At 47.1% G+C, this 12736-nt stretch overlaps 1 protein-coding gene across 1 annotated transcript in view; it reads right to left on the minus strand.

The window, feature by feature from the left end:
* Positions 1–2181: 2181 nt before the first annotated feature.
* Positions 2182–12736, minus strand: part of TRIQK (triple QxxK/R motif containing) — a 223131-nt gene continuing 212576 nt past the window's right edge. The window contains exon 5 of the mRNA XM_063924098.1: positions 2182–2730. Within this exon, the coding sequence (XP_063780168.1) occupies positions 2620–2730 (111 nt within the window). The 3' untranslated portion in view covers positions 2182–2619. The remainder of the gene's footprint in view (positions 2731–12736) is intronic.

Raw genomic sequence — 12736 nt, forward strand, 5'->3', positions numbered from 1 at the left:
GGGATAACCCTGTAAATATAGAAGTGGTAATACCCAAAACACAGCTTTAGCACAAATCTTCAAAATTGTGATACTGATTTAATAAGATTGAGTAATAGTAAAATAGTGGCAGAACTGCAATGGAAGCATTTGCCTCCAGGCACAAGATGTGGCTAGGGCTCCAGTTGGATTTACCACGATGGGAGAAATACCAGCAATCTGAACACTGCACATATCCACACACAGTGGCGGTTCTTGCGGTACTTTTGCCCGGGGCGCCGCCTTCCGGAGCGCGCCGGCGCCATCCGGAGGGCGCCGCACCAGGGCAAGATCCGCCACTGTGCCCCCCGTAGTGCCCTGCTGTGCCCCCCCGCTTTGAAGGGAAACTAGACGCGTAGCGTCTAGTTTCCCTTCATGGAGAGGACCTTAGTTGTGCGGTGCGCGATGACGTCATCGCGCACCGCACAGCAAAGGTCCTCTCCATGAAGGGAAACTAGACGCTACGGTCTAGTTTCCCTTCGTCTAGAGGACCTTTGCTGTGCGATGCGCGATGACGTCATCGCGCACCGCACAGCATAGTGGCACAGACACTAGGGGTCATAATTGACCTCTAGTGTCTATGCTGTTCTATGGGAGAGACGTAATAACGTCTCTCCCATAGATCGAAGAGAACAGAAGAGAGGAGGAGAGGAGAAGAGCGGCGCCGCCGGCGGAGGGGGTCTGGATCAGGAACGGGGATGGTAAGTATACTTTTTATTTATTTTATTTTTTTCTTTCAGTGCGCTGACCACGCCCCCAATCGAAGCCACGCCCCCATATTTTGCCCGGGGCGCCACAGATCATAGAACCGGCCCTGTCCACACACTCCCTAGACTGAGAGTGGTGGGGAGTCTAATTTACCTGGGAAGTCACAGATTCATATGAGCAGTGGCGCAGAGAGGGGTGGAGCAGGTAGTACTTACTGGGGCTTCTTGTAAAGGGCCTAGGTCTACACGCTCGATCCCCCTTCCCCAAACTTTAACCAGCAGCATCCTCTCCGCAGCACAAACTGATCTGTGCCAGGCTGCAGGGGGTCCAGGGAGGCTGCTGCCACTGAGAACAACAGTCTCCTCCTAACCCTGCACCTCGCACTGTCCGAGGCATTGTTAAAAGTAGGTAAGGGCATCTGGCCACACCTACATAATTAGGCCATGCCCCCTGCATTACCGGAGCCCTGTTAAGCTCACTACAGCTTGGAGGGATTCTGAGCGTCATGTCCAAACTTCCTTCACATAAATAAAGCAATGTGTACAGTATTTCTTTACCATTTATTATATGCGAGTCCTATTAACCTCACTTCAGCACACACAACAACCATAGCCAGGACATCGATTAGGCAAGCCTCACTGCCACTGTATACTGATATCTGACATGCAGTGGCACTGTGAGGGCGGGGGAGTGAGTACTTTTTACCAGGGCCTGTTGGAGGGGCCCAGGGAGGCCTGAGCCTCCACCCTTCCCCCCCCATTATAGGCATCAGCGCCATGCACATTGGGCAGGGACAGGGAGCATATGGCGGAAGCTGCAGTCCTCCCTCTCCTGCCCCCTGCAGCCCGGACTCCCAGTGTTGGCACTGGGCCCTCCCTGCTACACTCACTGGACAGAGAAGGGGCAAGACTCTGGGAGTGCAGGGAAGCTGGGTGGAAACAAAACAAGGACAGGGGGCAGAGAGGACACAGAGCAATGGGTCAGAAAAGGAGGGGGGAGCGTTTATCAATTACCCCTCCCCCTTACATTGCCTGTCAGTGGCAGCACAGCAGCCTGTGTCCCTAGCCCAGCGCACGGTGGACACAGGAGACTGCTGCCGCATTGATCGCCCCCGCTCCTAAATTGCCCTTGGCAGAGGGGCACACAGAGTCCCCCGTGGAGCCCGCGTCACTGCAAATACTTACAAAAATTAAAAAATTTGGAAGGGGGTGTAGCCTCTGTACTTAGGCCACCCCCAAAACAGTACCGGGGCCCGCCCAGGCTCTCTACGGCCCTGGTCACATGTCCCATGCCTATCCCTGATTTTTATGTAAAAATTACGGGACCCCCAAACTTGTCAAAGTTGTGACCCATTTGCTCACACCATTATTATACATTATTGTAAGTGACACCTGTTCCCTGGCAAAGATGTTATAAAAATATTGCACCATATAAAATACATAGACGGCATACCAATGATAATTATAGTATGTTTAATGTGGGTTCAATACAAAAAGAGTCAACATAAGTTTAAAAGAAAGATACATTTTTATCAAAATCCTCATATGTAAAATGTTCCTCATCAGAATCATGGCAACAGTAAATAGAATGAAGTTTACAAATCAACATACATAGACACACATTCCTTGAAAATCAACACTTGAAAATATAGCCTTTCCCAAAAGACACATTGGAATTTACTACAGAACGGACAATTTCTATTTATTAGGATCTGGAATGCTTACACATAATTGCAGTAAGACTTCTGTATTTTGTGCTTCATTATCATTGTACAAGAAGTGGAATGTATCAGCTTTTCCTAATGACAAACTGCAGCCGCAGCACCGCTGTAATGCTTTCATATCGTCAGAGTCCTTCGTTACAGAAGCCATATACAGACATATCACGTAGACGCTAGTCTGAAAAGTCTTCTGTGGATTCCGTGATCTGGCTCATGTTAAGATAAAAGAAGGCATAACAAGCCAGTAGAAGCACCAAGATCGCCACGACAACAAGGAGCACCTCCTACAAGAAAATGAAACAAACCGTTACACAGCAATTCAGTTGTTTCTGGCCTATTGGTTTTGTTATGAAGTCACGTTAATCGGTTAAAGCAGTTACATAGAAACATCAAATTTGACAGTAGATAAGAACCACTTGGCCCATCTGGTCTGCCCATGTATTCACACACTAGAGTAACTGGATGAAACCCAAGCGTGGGGAGAACATACAAGCACCACACAGTTAAGGCAATGGTGGGAATCAAACCCATGACCTCAGTGCTGTGAGGCAGCAATGCTAACCATTACACCATCCGTACTGCCCACTTAAAAGTGGAGAGAGATTAAGTACCAACCAATCAGCTCCTAATGGTCATTTTTTTCAAACACAGCCGGTAGCATGGCAGTTAGGTGCTGGTTGGTTGGGACTTTGGGGTCTATTTACTAAGCCTTGGGTGGAGATAAAGTAGACGGAGTGAAAGTAACAGCCAACCAGCTCCTAATTGTCATTTTCTTATCTAGCCCGTTACATGGCAGTCAGGAGCTGATTGGCTGGTACTTTATCTCCGTCCACTTTATCTCCATCCAAAGCTTAGTAAATAGACCCCATAATCACTCTTTATCCATCTCCACCATATCACTTTTTAAGGCTTTATACATTTGGGCCTTTATCTCTCTCCACTATATCTCCCTCCATGCTTTAAACCACTCCCCCTTATTCGCTAAAGTTCTCATCTGCTCATTCCCCTCTATAGCTGTTGTTCCCAGAGCAGAGATATTCTGTGAGCCCTGGCAAAAACTGGGCCAGTATGACCCTAAGCAAGGGGGTACGAGAGGGAGGACCCATTAGAAGTCACCATCACAGACAGATAGACTCAAAAGTGTTGCCGGTTCTATAACATGGAGAGGAGCAGGAGAGTAAAATTTAGGTAATAGGTGGTAATGAGATTATAAAAGAAAATGTTAGATTTTTTAACCTAAACAAATACAGTTATATGCAATGGCAATGGATTATTCTTTAAAGGTTACAAGATAATTGTTTGCTGTAGCCAAATTAAAAAATATAAAAAAAAAAACAGATTTTCAAATGCATAAAATCCATGTGCAAATCGCTTGTCTTTGCAACAAATGCATTTATAGCTTAACAAAGAAAAACATCACTTTTAAATATATATTTAAAAAGCAGCTAATAGCACTATGTACAAGATCTGTACGAGATCCCAGCGTTCTAAATACCGACGCCGGAATCCCGCTGATAAAAAGCCAACAGGGGTGAGTAAGGGGTCTTTTCCCCTCTCCCCACCCCCCTAACCCTCCCTACCCGCAGCCTAACTCTAACCTCCCCCCTTAGTGCCTAACCCTAACCACCCAGCACAGGTGCCTAAACATAACCCCCCATCCCCAATGCCTAAACCTAACCCTCACCCCACTGTAGACTAACCCTAACCTTCCGAGGGGGGTGCCTAACCCTAACCCCCCCTTCTCTGCAGTCTACCCCTAACCCCCGGGATGCAGCCTCACTCTAACCCCCCGGAACGCAGCCTAAACCTGACCTCCACCTCCATCCGTGGCTTAACTCTCCAGCGCCGCGGTGTCTCTTCGTTCGGCATCCCGGCTGTCAGGATTTCGGTGATGCATTCATTCTGGATGATGGTGTCGGCATTCAGAATGGTGTTGGGATTCCGGCGCTGGCATTCTGACTGCTGGTATCCCGACAGCCGGGATCCTGATTGCTTCCCCTATGTACATACTGTTAAAAGCAAACACCCACCCTTTCCTTCGCTGCTAGTGCTGATACTTGCTTTATTACATTAGTAGACCTCCCAACTGTCATGATTTCAGGGGGAATATCCCAATATTCCTACAATCGGGACTTCTGGTCAGATTTGAGGTAGGGGGGAGGGGGTTAGAAGGAATACCATTGCTGCACACAGGTGTATCCACTTCATGTGATATAAGAAAAGGCGTTTCTCCACATCCACTCCCACCCCAATTTATAATCGGTCCTATGTTGGCATTAGGCCTACCGCCTAGTCTGAAAGATGAAGAAGAAGCAGAACTGCATTACACCATGAAACTATGCATTTGTTTTGTTAAATGACGTTTCTGGAGCTGGGCCAGCCGTGCAATCACACGGGGGCAAAGTGGTACTCGGAGTGTGGTTTGCGCTCCCTTAAATATAATATTGTTATGTAAAGGAATGTGGTCCGTGCAGCTTAGGTTTAAATGTGAAAAAAATATTTTCTGATATTTTCTAATTATGTAGACACCGCATAAAGAAAGAAACCTTTGGCGCAACAGGATAATGGCTCAGTAAAAAGGTGAATGAATAAGTAGATAATTATATGAAATGTGTTTATTTTTTAAATATTGCGGCTATATTTTGTAAAAATGAAAATAAATTTATAAATACATAAATTAGAATAAAGATACTTTTACACTGTATATTATAATAGCAGATAGAAGGTAAAACAATACGGTTCCACTAGAGAAGAACAGAGATATGCATTTTAAGTAAAGGCAAAAACGATTAAGAGGTAAAAGGGTAAAAAAGTAAAAAAGGAGGATCAAATCCTCTTGGAGAAAAAGTGTTCCTTAGTGTACAAAGTTCTTAAAGTCTGGGGTCCGTTGGCCGGTAGTAACGTCAGCTGGAAAAAATGTGTAGTCTCAGTTCACAGAGTTAAAGTAGTGCTGCAGCTGTGCACTTACGGATCTTCACCCATGTTCGGGGTCCAGCTGTCTGTAGTTTAAGTCTCTGGATCCTGGTTAGTGTAGGTTAGAGCGGCGTCTCTTGACCTGAAGCAGCGGTGTTACACAGGCGCCTGTGTGTTCGGATCTTCGTGAAGCATATGTGGGCGTCTTCCAGAGGATCACGGTTTCCGGGTCTGAGGCAGGGGGTGTGTGTGGTCCAATGCACTTCACACAGCTTTGCAATGCCGTGCTTCGTCAGGGACTGTTTAGTGATGTGCGTCCTAGTGTATTCATATAGTGTTCCGTTTTTATTTGATTGGGATAGCTGCAGTGCTCTGATTGGTTATTGCAGCTGTCAGTCACATATCTTATCTTTTGTCAATCATGACACTCTGTCCGGGGTGCCTTACTTGGTTCCTTAATTGGTTCAAGACTTCAGAATATTAGTTTCTTGGTTAAAGTTATTGCTGTCAATTTGATGTATTTTTGCACTGAGGAATCTTTTTTATTTAATTCTTTTTAGCTTGTTTTTTGTAATATGCAATAGTAATATAGTACTTACAGAAGAGATAACTGAAGAATGAAATAGAAATACTGTATACAGTGTAGATATTAATACACGCTATTTTGCTGTTTGAAAGTCTCCGAGTGCCGCCTCTTATTTCTCCCATTATACATATAGTGTGTGTATATAGTTTGTTTTCTTGTTATATGCAATAAGATGCAATAGGAATATAGTGCTTACAGAAGAGATGACTGAAAAATTAAATGAATACTGTATAATGAAATACAGGTTGAGTATCCCTTATCCAAAATGCTTGGGACCCGCAGTATTTTGGATATCAGATTTTTCCGTATTTTGGAATAATTGCATACCATATAATGAGATATCATGGGGATGGGACCCAAGTCTAAGCACAGAATGCACTTCTGTTTCATATACACCTTATACACACAGCCTGAAGATCATTTAATACAATATTTTAATAACTTTGTATATTAAAATAAGATTTTACTCACCGGTAAATCTATTTCTCGTAGTCCGTAGTGGATGCTGGGACTCCGTAAGGACCATGGGGAATAGCGGCTCCGCAGGAGACTGGGCGCAACTAAAGAAAGCTTTAGGACTACCTGGTGTGCACTGGCTCCTCCCACTATGACCCTCCTCCAGACCTCAGTTAGGATACTGTGCCCGGAAGAGCTGACACAATAAGGAAGGATTTTGAATCCCGGGTAAGACTCATACCAGCCACACCAATCACACCGTATAACTCGTGATACTATACCCAGTTAACAGTATGAAATATAACTGAGCCTCTCAACAGATGGCTCAACAATAACCCTTTAGTTAAACAATAACTATATACAAGTATTGCAGACAATCCGCACTTGGGATGGGCGCCCAGCATCCACTACGGACTACGAGAAATAGATTTACCGGTGAGTAAAATCTTATTTTCTCTGACGTCCTAAGTGGATGCTGGGACTCCGTAAGGACCATGGGGATTATACCAAAGCTCCCAAACGGGCGGGAGAGTGCGGATGACTCTGCAGCACCGAATGAGCAAACTCTAGGTCCTCCTCAGCCAGGGTATCAAACTTGTAGACTCTTGCAAATGTGTTTGAACCCGACCAAGTAGCAGCTCGGCAAAGTTGTAAAGCCGAGACCCCTCGGGCAGCCGCCCAAGAAGAGCCCACTTTCCTCGTGGAATGGGCTTTTACAAATTTAGGGTGCGGCAGTCCAGCCGCAAAATGTGCAAGTTGAATTGTGCTACAGATCCAGCGAGCAATAGTCTGCTTAGAAGCAGGAGCACCCAGCTTGTTGGGTGCATACAGGATAAATAGCGAGTCAGTTTTCCTGATTCCAGCCGTCCTGGAAACATATATTTTCAGGGCCCTGACTACGTCCAGTAACTTGGAGTCCTCCAAGTCCCAAGTAGCCGCAGGCACCACAATAGGTTGAGAAAGTGAAAACTGGCGCTTATGTGTTTCTCCAATAATAATTAATGACTGTGGATCAATTTCAATAAAAATAACATAAAATTTATTACCTATACATCACAAACTAAAAACATCCTAAACATAAAAATCAGATAAAAAATTGAGGCATATATGGAGCTGAGAAATGTTTAAAGGTGGCTGCTCTCAGTGTCCACAAAAGGATCCCGGACTAAGTGCCTTGTGCAAAGTTCTCTGGTGAGAGGGAATATGTACAGCTGGTATTACCCGTGTTGATGGAGACTTCCAGAGGCCTGGAGATTTTTCAGCAAGCAAGCTGCGGCAATGGAACAAACTGGGTCTCTCCCATCAATGCTGCACAGATAAAATTCCTCAAAGTTCCAAAAGGCAGGTTTAAAAGTCCATATCTGGATCCGTCTTGAAAGTGGAACACTTGTGATGGTCGTCGCAGCTTCAACACTTAACGCGTTTCCCTAGGTTAGGTCACCTAGCTTCATCAGAAGTATCCACAATAGGTTGGTTCACATGAAAAGCTGATACCACCTTAGGAAGGAATTGGGAACGAGTCCTCAATTCCGCCCTATCCATATAAAAAAATCAGATAATGGCTTTTGCATGACAAAGCCGCCAATTCTGATACACGCCTGGCCGACGCCAAGGCCAACAGCATGACCACTTTCCACGTGAGGTATTTTAGCTCCACGGATTTAAGTGGCTCAACCCAATGCGACTTCAGGAAATCCAACACCACATTGAGATCCCACGGTGCCACTGGAGGCACAAACGGGGGCTGAATATGCAGCACTCCCTTAACAAAAGTCTGAACTTCAGGCAGTGAAGCCAGTTCTTTTTTTTGGAAGAAAATGTACAGAGCCGAAATCTGGACCTTAATGGAACCCAATTTTAGGCCCATAGTCACTCCTGACTGTAGGAAGTGCAGAAATCGACCCAGTTGAAATTCCTCCGTTGGGGCCGTCCTGGCCTCACACCAAGCAACATATTTTCGCCATATGCGGTGATAATGTTTTGCGATCACATCTTTCCTAGCCTTAATCAGCGTAGGAATGACTTCCTCCGGAATGCCTTTTTCCTTTAGGATCCGGTGTTCAACCGCCATGCCGTCAAACGCAGCCGCGGTAAGTCTTGGAACAGACAGGGCCCCTGCTGCAGCAGGTCCTGTCTGAGCGGCAGAGGCCATGGGTCCTCTGAGATAATTTCTTGAAGTTCTGGGTGCCAGGCTCTTCTTGGCCAATCCGGAACCACGAGTATAGTTCATACTCCTCTCCTTCTTATTATTCTCAGTACCTTGGGTATGAGAGGCAGAGGAGGGAACACATACACCGACTGGTACACCCACGGTGTTACCAGAGCGTCCACAGCTATCGCCTGAGGGTCCCTTGACCTGGTGCAATATATTTTTAGATTTTTGTTGAGGCGGGACGCCGACATGTCCACCTGTGGCCTTTCCCAATGGTGTACAATCATTTGGAAGACTTCTGGATGAAGTCCCCACTCTCCCGGGTGGAGGTCGTGTCTGCTGAGAAAGTCTGTTTCCCAGTTGTCCACTCCGGTAATGAACACTGCTGACAGTGCTAACATATGATTTTCCGCCCATCGGAAAATCCTTGTGGCTTCTGCCATCGCCATCCTGCTTCTTGTGCCGCCCTGTTGGTTTACATGGGCGACCGCCGTGATGTTGTCTGACTGGATCAGCACCGGCTGGTGTTGAAGCAGGGGTCTAGCCTGACTTAGGGCATTGTAAATGGCCCTTAGTTCCCGAATATTTATGTGTAGGGAAGTCTCCTGACTCGACCATAGTCCCTGGAAGTTTCTTCCCTGTGTGACTGCTCCCCAGCCTCGAAGGCCGGCATCCGTGGTCACCAGGACCCAGTCCTGTATGCCGAATCTGCGGTCCTCTACAAGATGAGCACTCTGCAGCCACCACAACAGCGACACCCTGGCCCTTGGAGACAGGGTTATCAGCCGATGCATCTGAAGATGCGACCCGGACCACTTGTCCAACAGATCCCACTGGAATATCCTTGCATGGAACCTGCCGAATGGATTTTCTTCGTAAGAAGCTACCATCTTTCCCAGGACTCGCGTGCATTGATGCACCGACACCTGTATTTGTTTTAGGAGGTCTCTGACTAGAGATGACAACTCCTTGGCCTTCTCCTCCGGGAGAAACACTTTTTCCTGTTCTGTGTCCAGAACCATACCCAGGAACAGTAGACGCGTCGTAGGAACCAGCTGCGACTTTGGAATATTCAGAATCCAGCCGTGCTGTTGTAGCACTTCCCGAGATAGTGCTACTCCGACCAACAACTGCTCCCTGGACCTCGCCTTTATAAGGAGATCGTCCAAGTACGGGATAATTATTTCGGCCATTACCTTGGTAAATACCCTCGGTGCCGGGGACAGACCAACGGCAACGTCTGGAATTGGTAATGACAATCCTGTACCACAATTTTGAGGTACTCCTGGTGAGGAGGGTAAATAGGGACATGCAGGTAAGCATCCTTGATGTCCAGTGATACCATGAAATTCCCTTCGTCCAGGCTTGCAATAATCGCCCTGGGCGATTCCATTTTGAACTTGAACCTTCGTATATAAGTGTTCAAGGATTTCAATTTTAGAATGGGTCTCACCGAACCGTCTGGTTTCGGTACCACAAACATTTTGGAATAGTAACCCCGGCCTTGTTGAAGGAGGGGTACCTTGATTTCACCTGCTGGAAGTACAGCTTGTGAATTGCCGCCAGTACTACCTCCCTTTCTCCGAGGGCAGCAGGCAAGGCTGATGTGAGGTAACGGCGAGGGGGAGTCGCCTCGAACTCCAGCTTGTATCCTTGTGATACTACTTGCAGAACCTAGGGATCCACCTGTGGGCAAGCCCACTGGTCCCTGAAGTTCCCGAGACGCTCCCCCACCGCACCTGTCTCCACCTGTGGAGCCCCAGCGTCATGCGGTGGACTCAGAGGAAGCGGGGGAAGATTTTTGATCCTGGGAACTGGCTGTCTGGTGCAGCTTTTTCCTTCTTCCCTTGTCTCTGTGCAGAAAGGAAGCGCCTTTGACCCGCTTGCTTTTCTGAAGCCGAAAGGACTGTACCTGAAAATACGGTGCTTTCTTAGGCTGTGAGGAAACCGGAGGTAAAAATTTTTCTTCCCAGCTGTTGCTGTGGATACGAGGTCCCAGAGACCATCCCCAAACAATTCCTCACCCTTATAAGGCAGAATCTCCATGTGCCTTTTAAAGTCAGCATCACCTGTCCACTGCCGGGTCTCTAATAACCTCCTGGAAGAATGGACATTGCTTTAATTCTGGATGCCAGCCGGCAAATATCCCTCTGTGCATCCCTCATATATAAGACGACGTCTTTAATATGCTCTATGTTAGCAAAATATTATCCCTGTCTAGGGTATTAATATTATCTGACAGGGTATCAGACCACGCTGCAGCAGCACTATTCATGCTGAGGCAATTGCAGGTCTCAGTATAGTACCTGAGTGTGTATATACAGACTTCAGGATAGCCTCCTGCTTTTTATCAGCAGGCTCCTTCAAAGTGGCCGTATCCTAAGACGGCAGTGCCACCTTTTTTGACAAACGTGTGAGCGCCTTATCCACCCTAGGGGATATCTCCCAACGTGACCTATCCTCTGGCGGGAAAGGGTACGCCATCAGTAACTTTTTAGAAATGACCAGTTTCTTATCGGGGGAACCCACGCTTCTTTACACACTTTATTCACTCATCTGATGGGGGAACAAAACACTGGCTGCTTTTTCTCCCCAAACATAAAACCCCTTTTATGTGGTACTTGGGTTAATGTCAGAAATGTGTAACACATTTTTCATTGCCGAGATCATGCAACGGATGTTCCTAGTGGATTGTGTATATGTCTCAACCTCGTCGACACTGGAGTCAGACTCCGTGTCGACATCTGTGTCTGCCATCTGAGGTAACGGGCGTTTTTTGAGCCCCTGATGGCCTTTGAGATGCCTGGGCAGGCGCGGGCTGAGAAGCCGGCTGTCCCACAGCTGTTACGTCATCCAGCCTTTTATGTAAGGAGTTGACATTGTCGGTTAATACCTTCCACCTATCCATCCACTCTGGTGTCGGCCCCACAGGAGGCGACATCCCATTTATCGGCCTCTGCTCCGCCTCCACGTAACCTTCCTCATCCAACATGTCAACACAGCCGTACCGACACACCGCACACACACAGGGAATGCTCTGACTGAGGACAGGACCCCACAAAGTCCTTTGTGGAGACAGAGAGAGAGTATGCCAGCACACACCAGAGCGCTATATAATGCAGGGATTAACAATATAACTGAGTGATTTTTCCCCCAATAGCTGCTTGTATACACATATTGCGCCTAAATTTAGTGCCCCCCCTCTCTTTTTAACCCTTTGAGCCTGAAAACTACAGGGGAGAGCCTGGGGAGCGGTCTTCCAGCTGCACTGTGAAGAAAAAATGGCGCCAGTGTGCTGAGGGAGATAGCCCCGCCCATTTTCGGCTGACTTTTCTCCCGCTTTTTTCATGGATTCTGGCAGGGGTAATTTATCACATATGTAGCCCTGGGACTATATATTGTGATGATTTGCCAGCCAAGGTGTTTATATTGCTGCTTTGGGCGCCCCCCCCCCCCAGCGCCCTGCACCCATCAGTGACCGGAGTGTGAGGTGTGCATGAGGAGCAATGGCGCACAGCTGCAGTGCTGTGCGCTACCTTGTTGAAGACCGAGGTCTTCTGCCGCCGATTTTCCGGACCACTTCTTGCTTCTGGCTCTGTAAGGGGGACGGCGGCGCGGCTCCGGGACCGAACGATCGAGGTCGGGTCCTGTGTTCGATCCCTCTGGAGCTAATGGTGTCCAGTAGCCTAAGAAGCCCAAACTATCTCCAGTCAGGTAGGTTCGCTTCTTCTCCCCTTAGTCCCTCGCTGCAGTGAGCCTGTTGCCAGCAGATCTCACTGTAAAATTAAAAACCTAAAATATACTTTCTTTCTAGGAGCTCAGGAGAGCCCCTAGTGTGCATCCAGCTCGGCCGGGCACAAGATTCTAACTGAGGTCTGGAGGAGGGTCATAGTGGGAGCAGCCAGTACACACCAGGTAGTCCTAAAGCTTTCTTTAGTTGTGCCCAGTCTCCTGCGGAGCCGCTATTCCCCATGGTCCTTACGGAGTCCCAGCATCCACTTAGGACGTCAGAGAAACAAAGTTTGTGTACACTGAGCCATCAGAAAACAAAAGGTTTCACTATCTCACTCAAAAAATTCATATTTCGGAATATTTGGATATTGGATACTCAACCTGTATAAAAATAAAAAGGAGAAATAGAATATAATGGAAGAGATACTTTGCAATTCGTGTTGGTAGCGTT

The sequence above is a fragment of the Pseudophryne corroboree genome, chromosome 5 (assembly GCF_028390025.1).
Source record: "Pseudophryne corroboree isolate aPseCor3 chromosome 5, aPseCor3.hap2, whole genome shotgun sequence".
Classification (NCBI taxonomy): Eukaryota; Metazoa; Chordata; class Amphibia; order Anura; family Myobatrachidae; genus Pseudophryne; species Pseudophryne corroboree.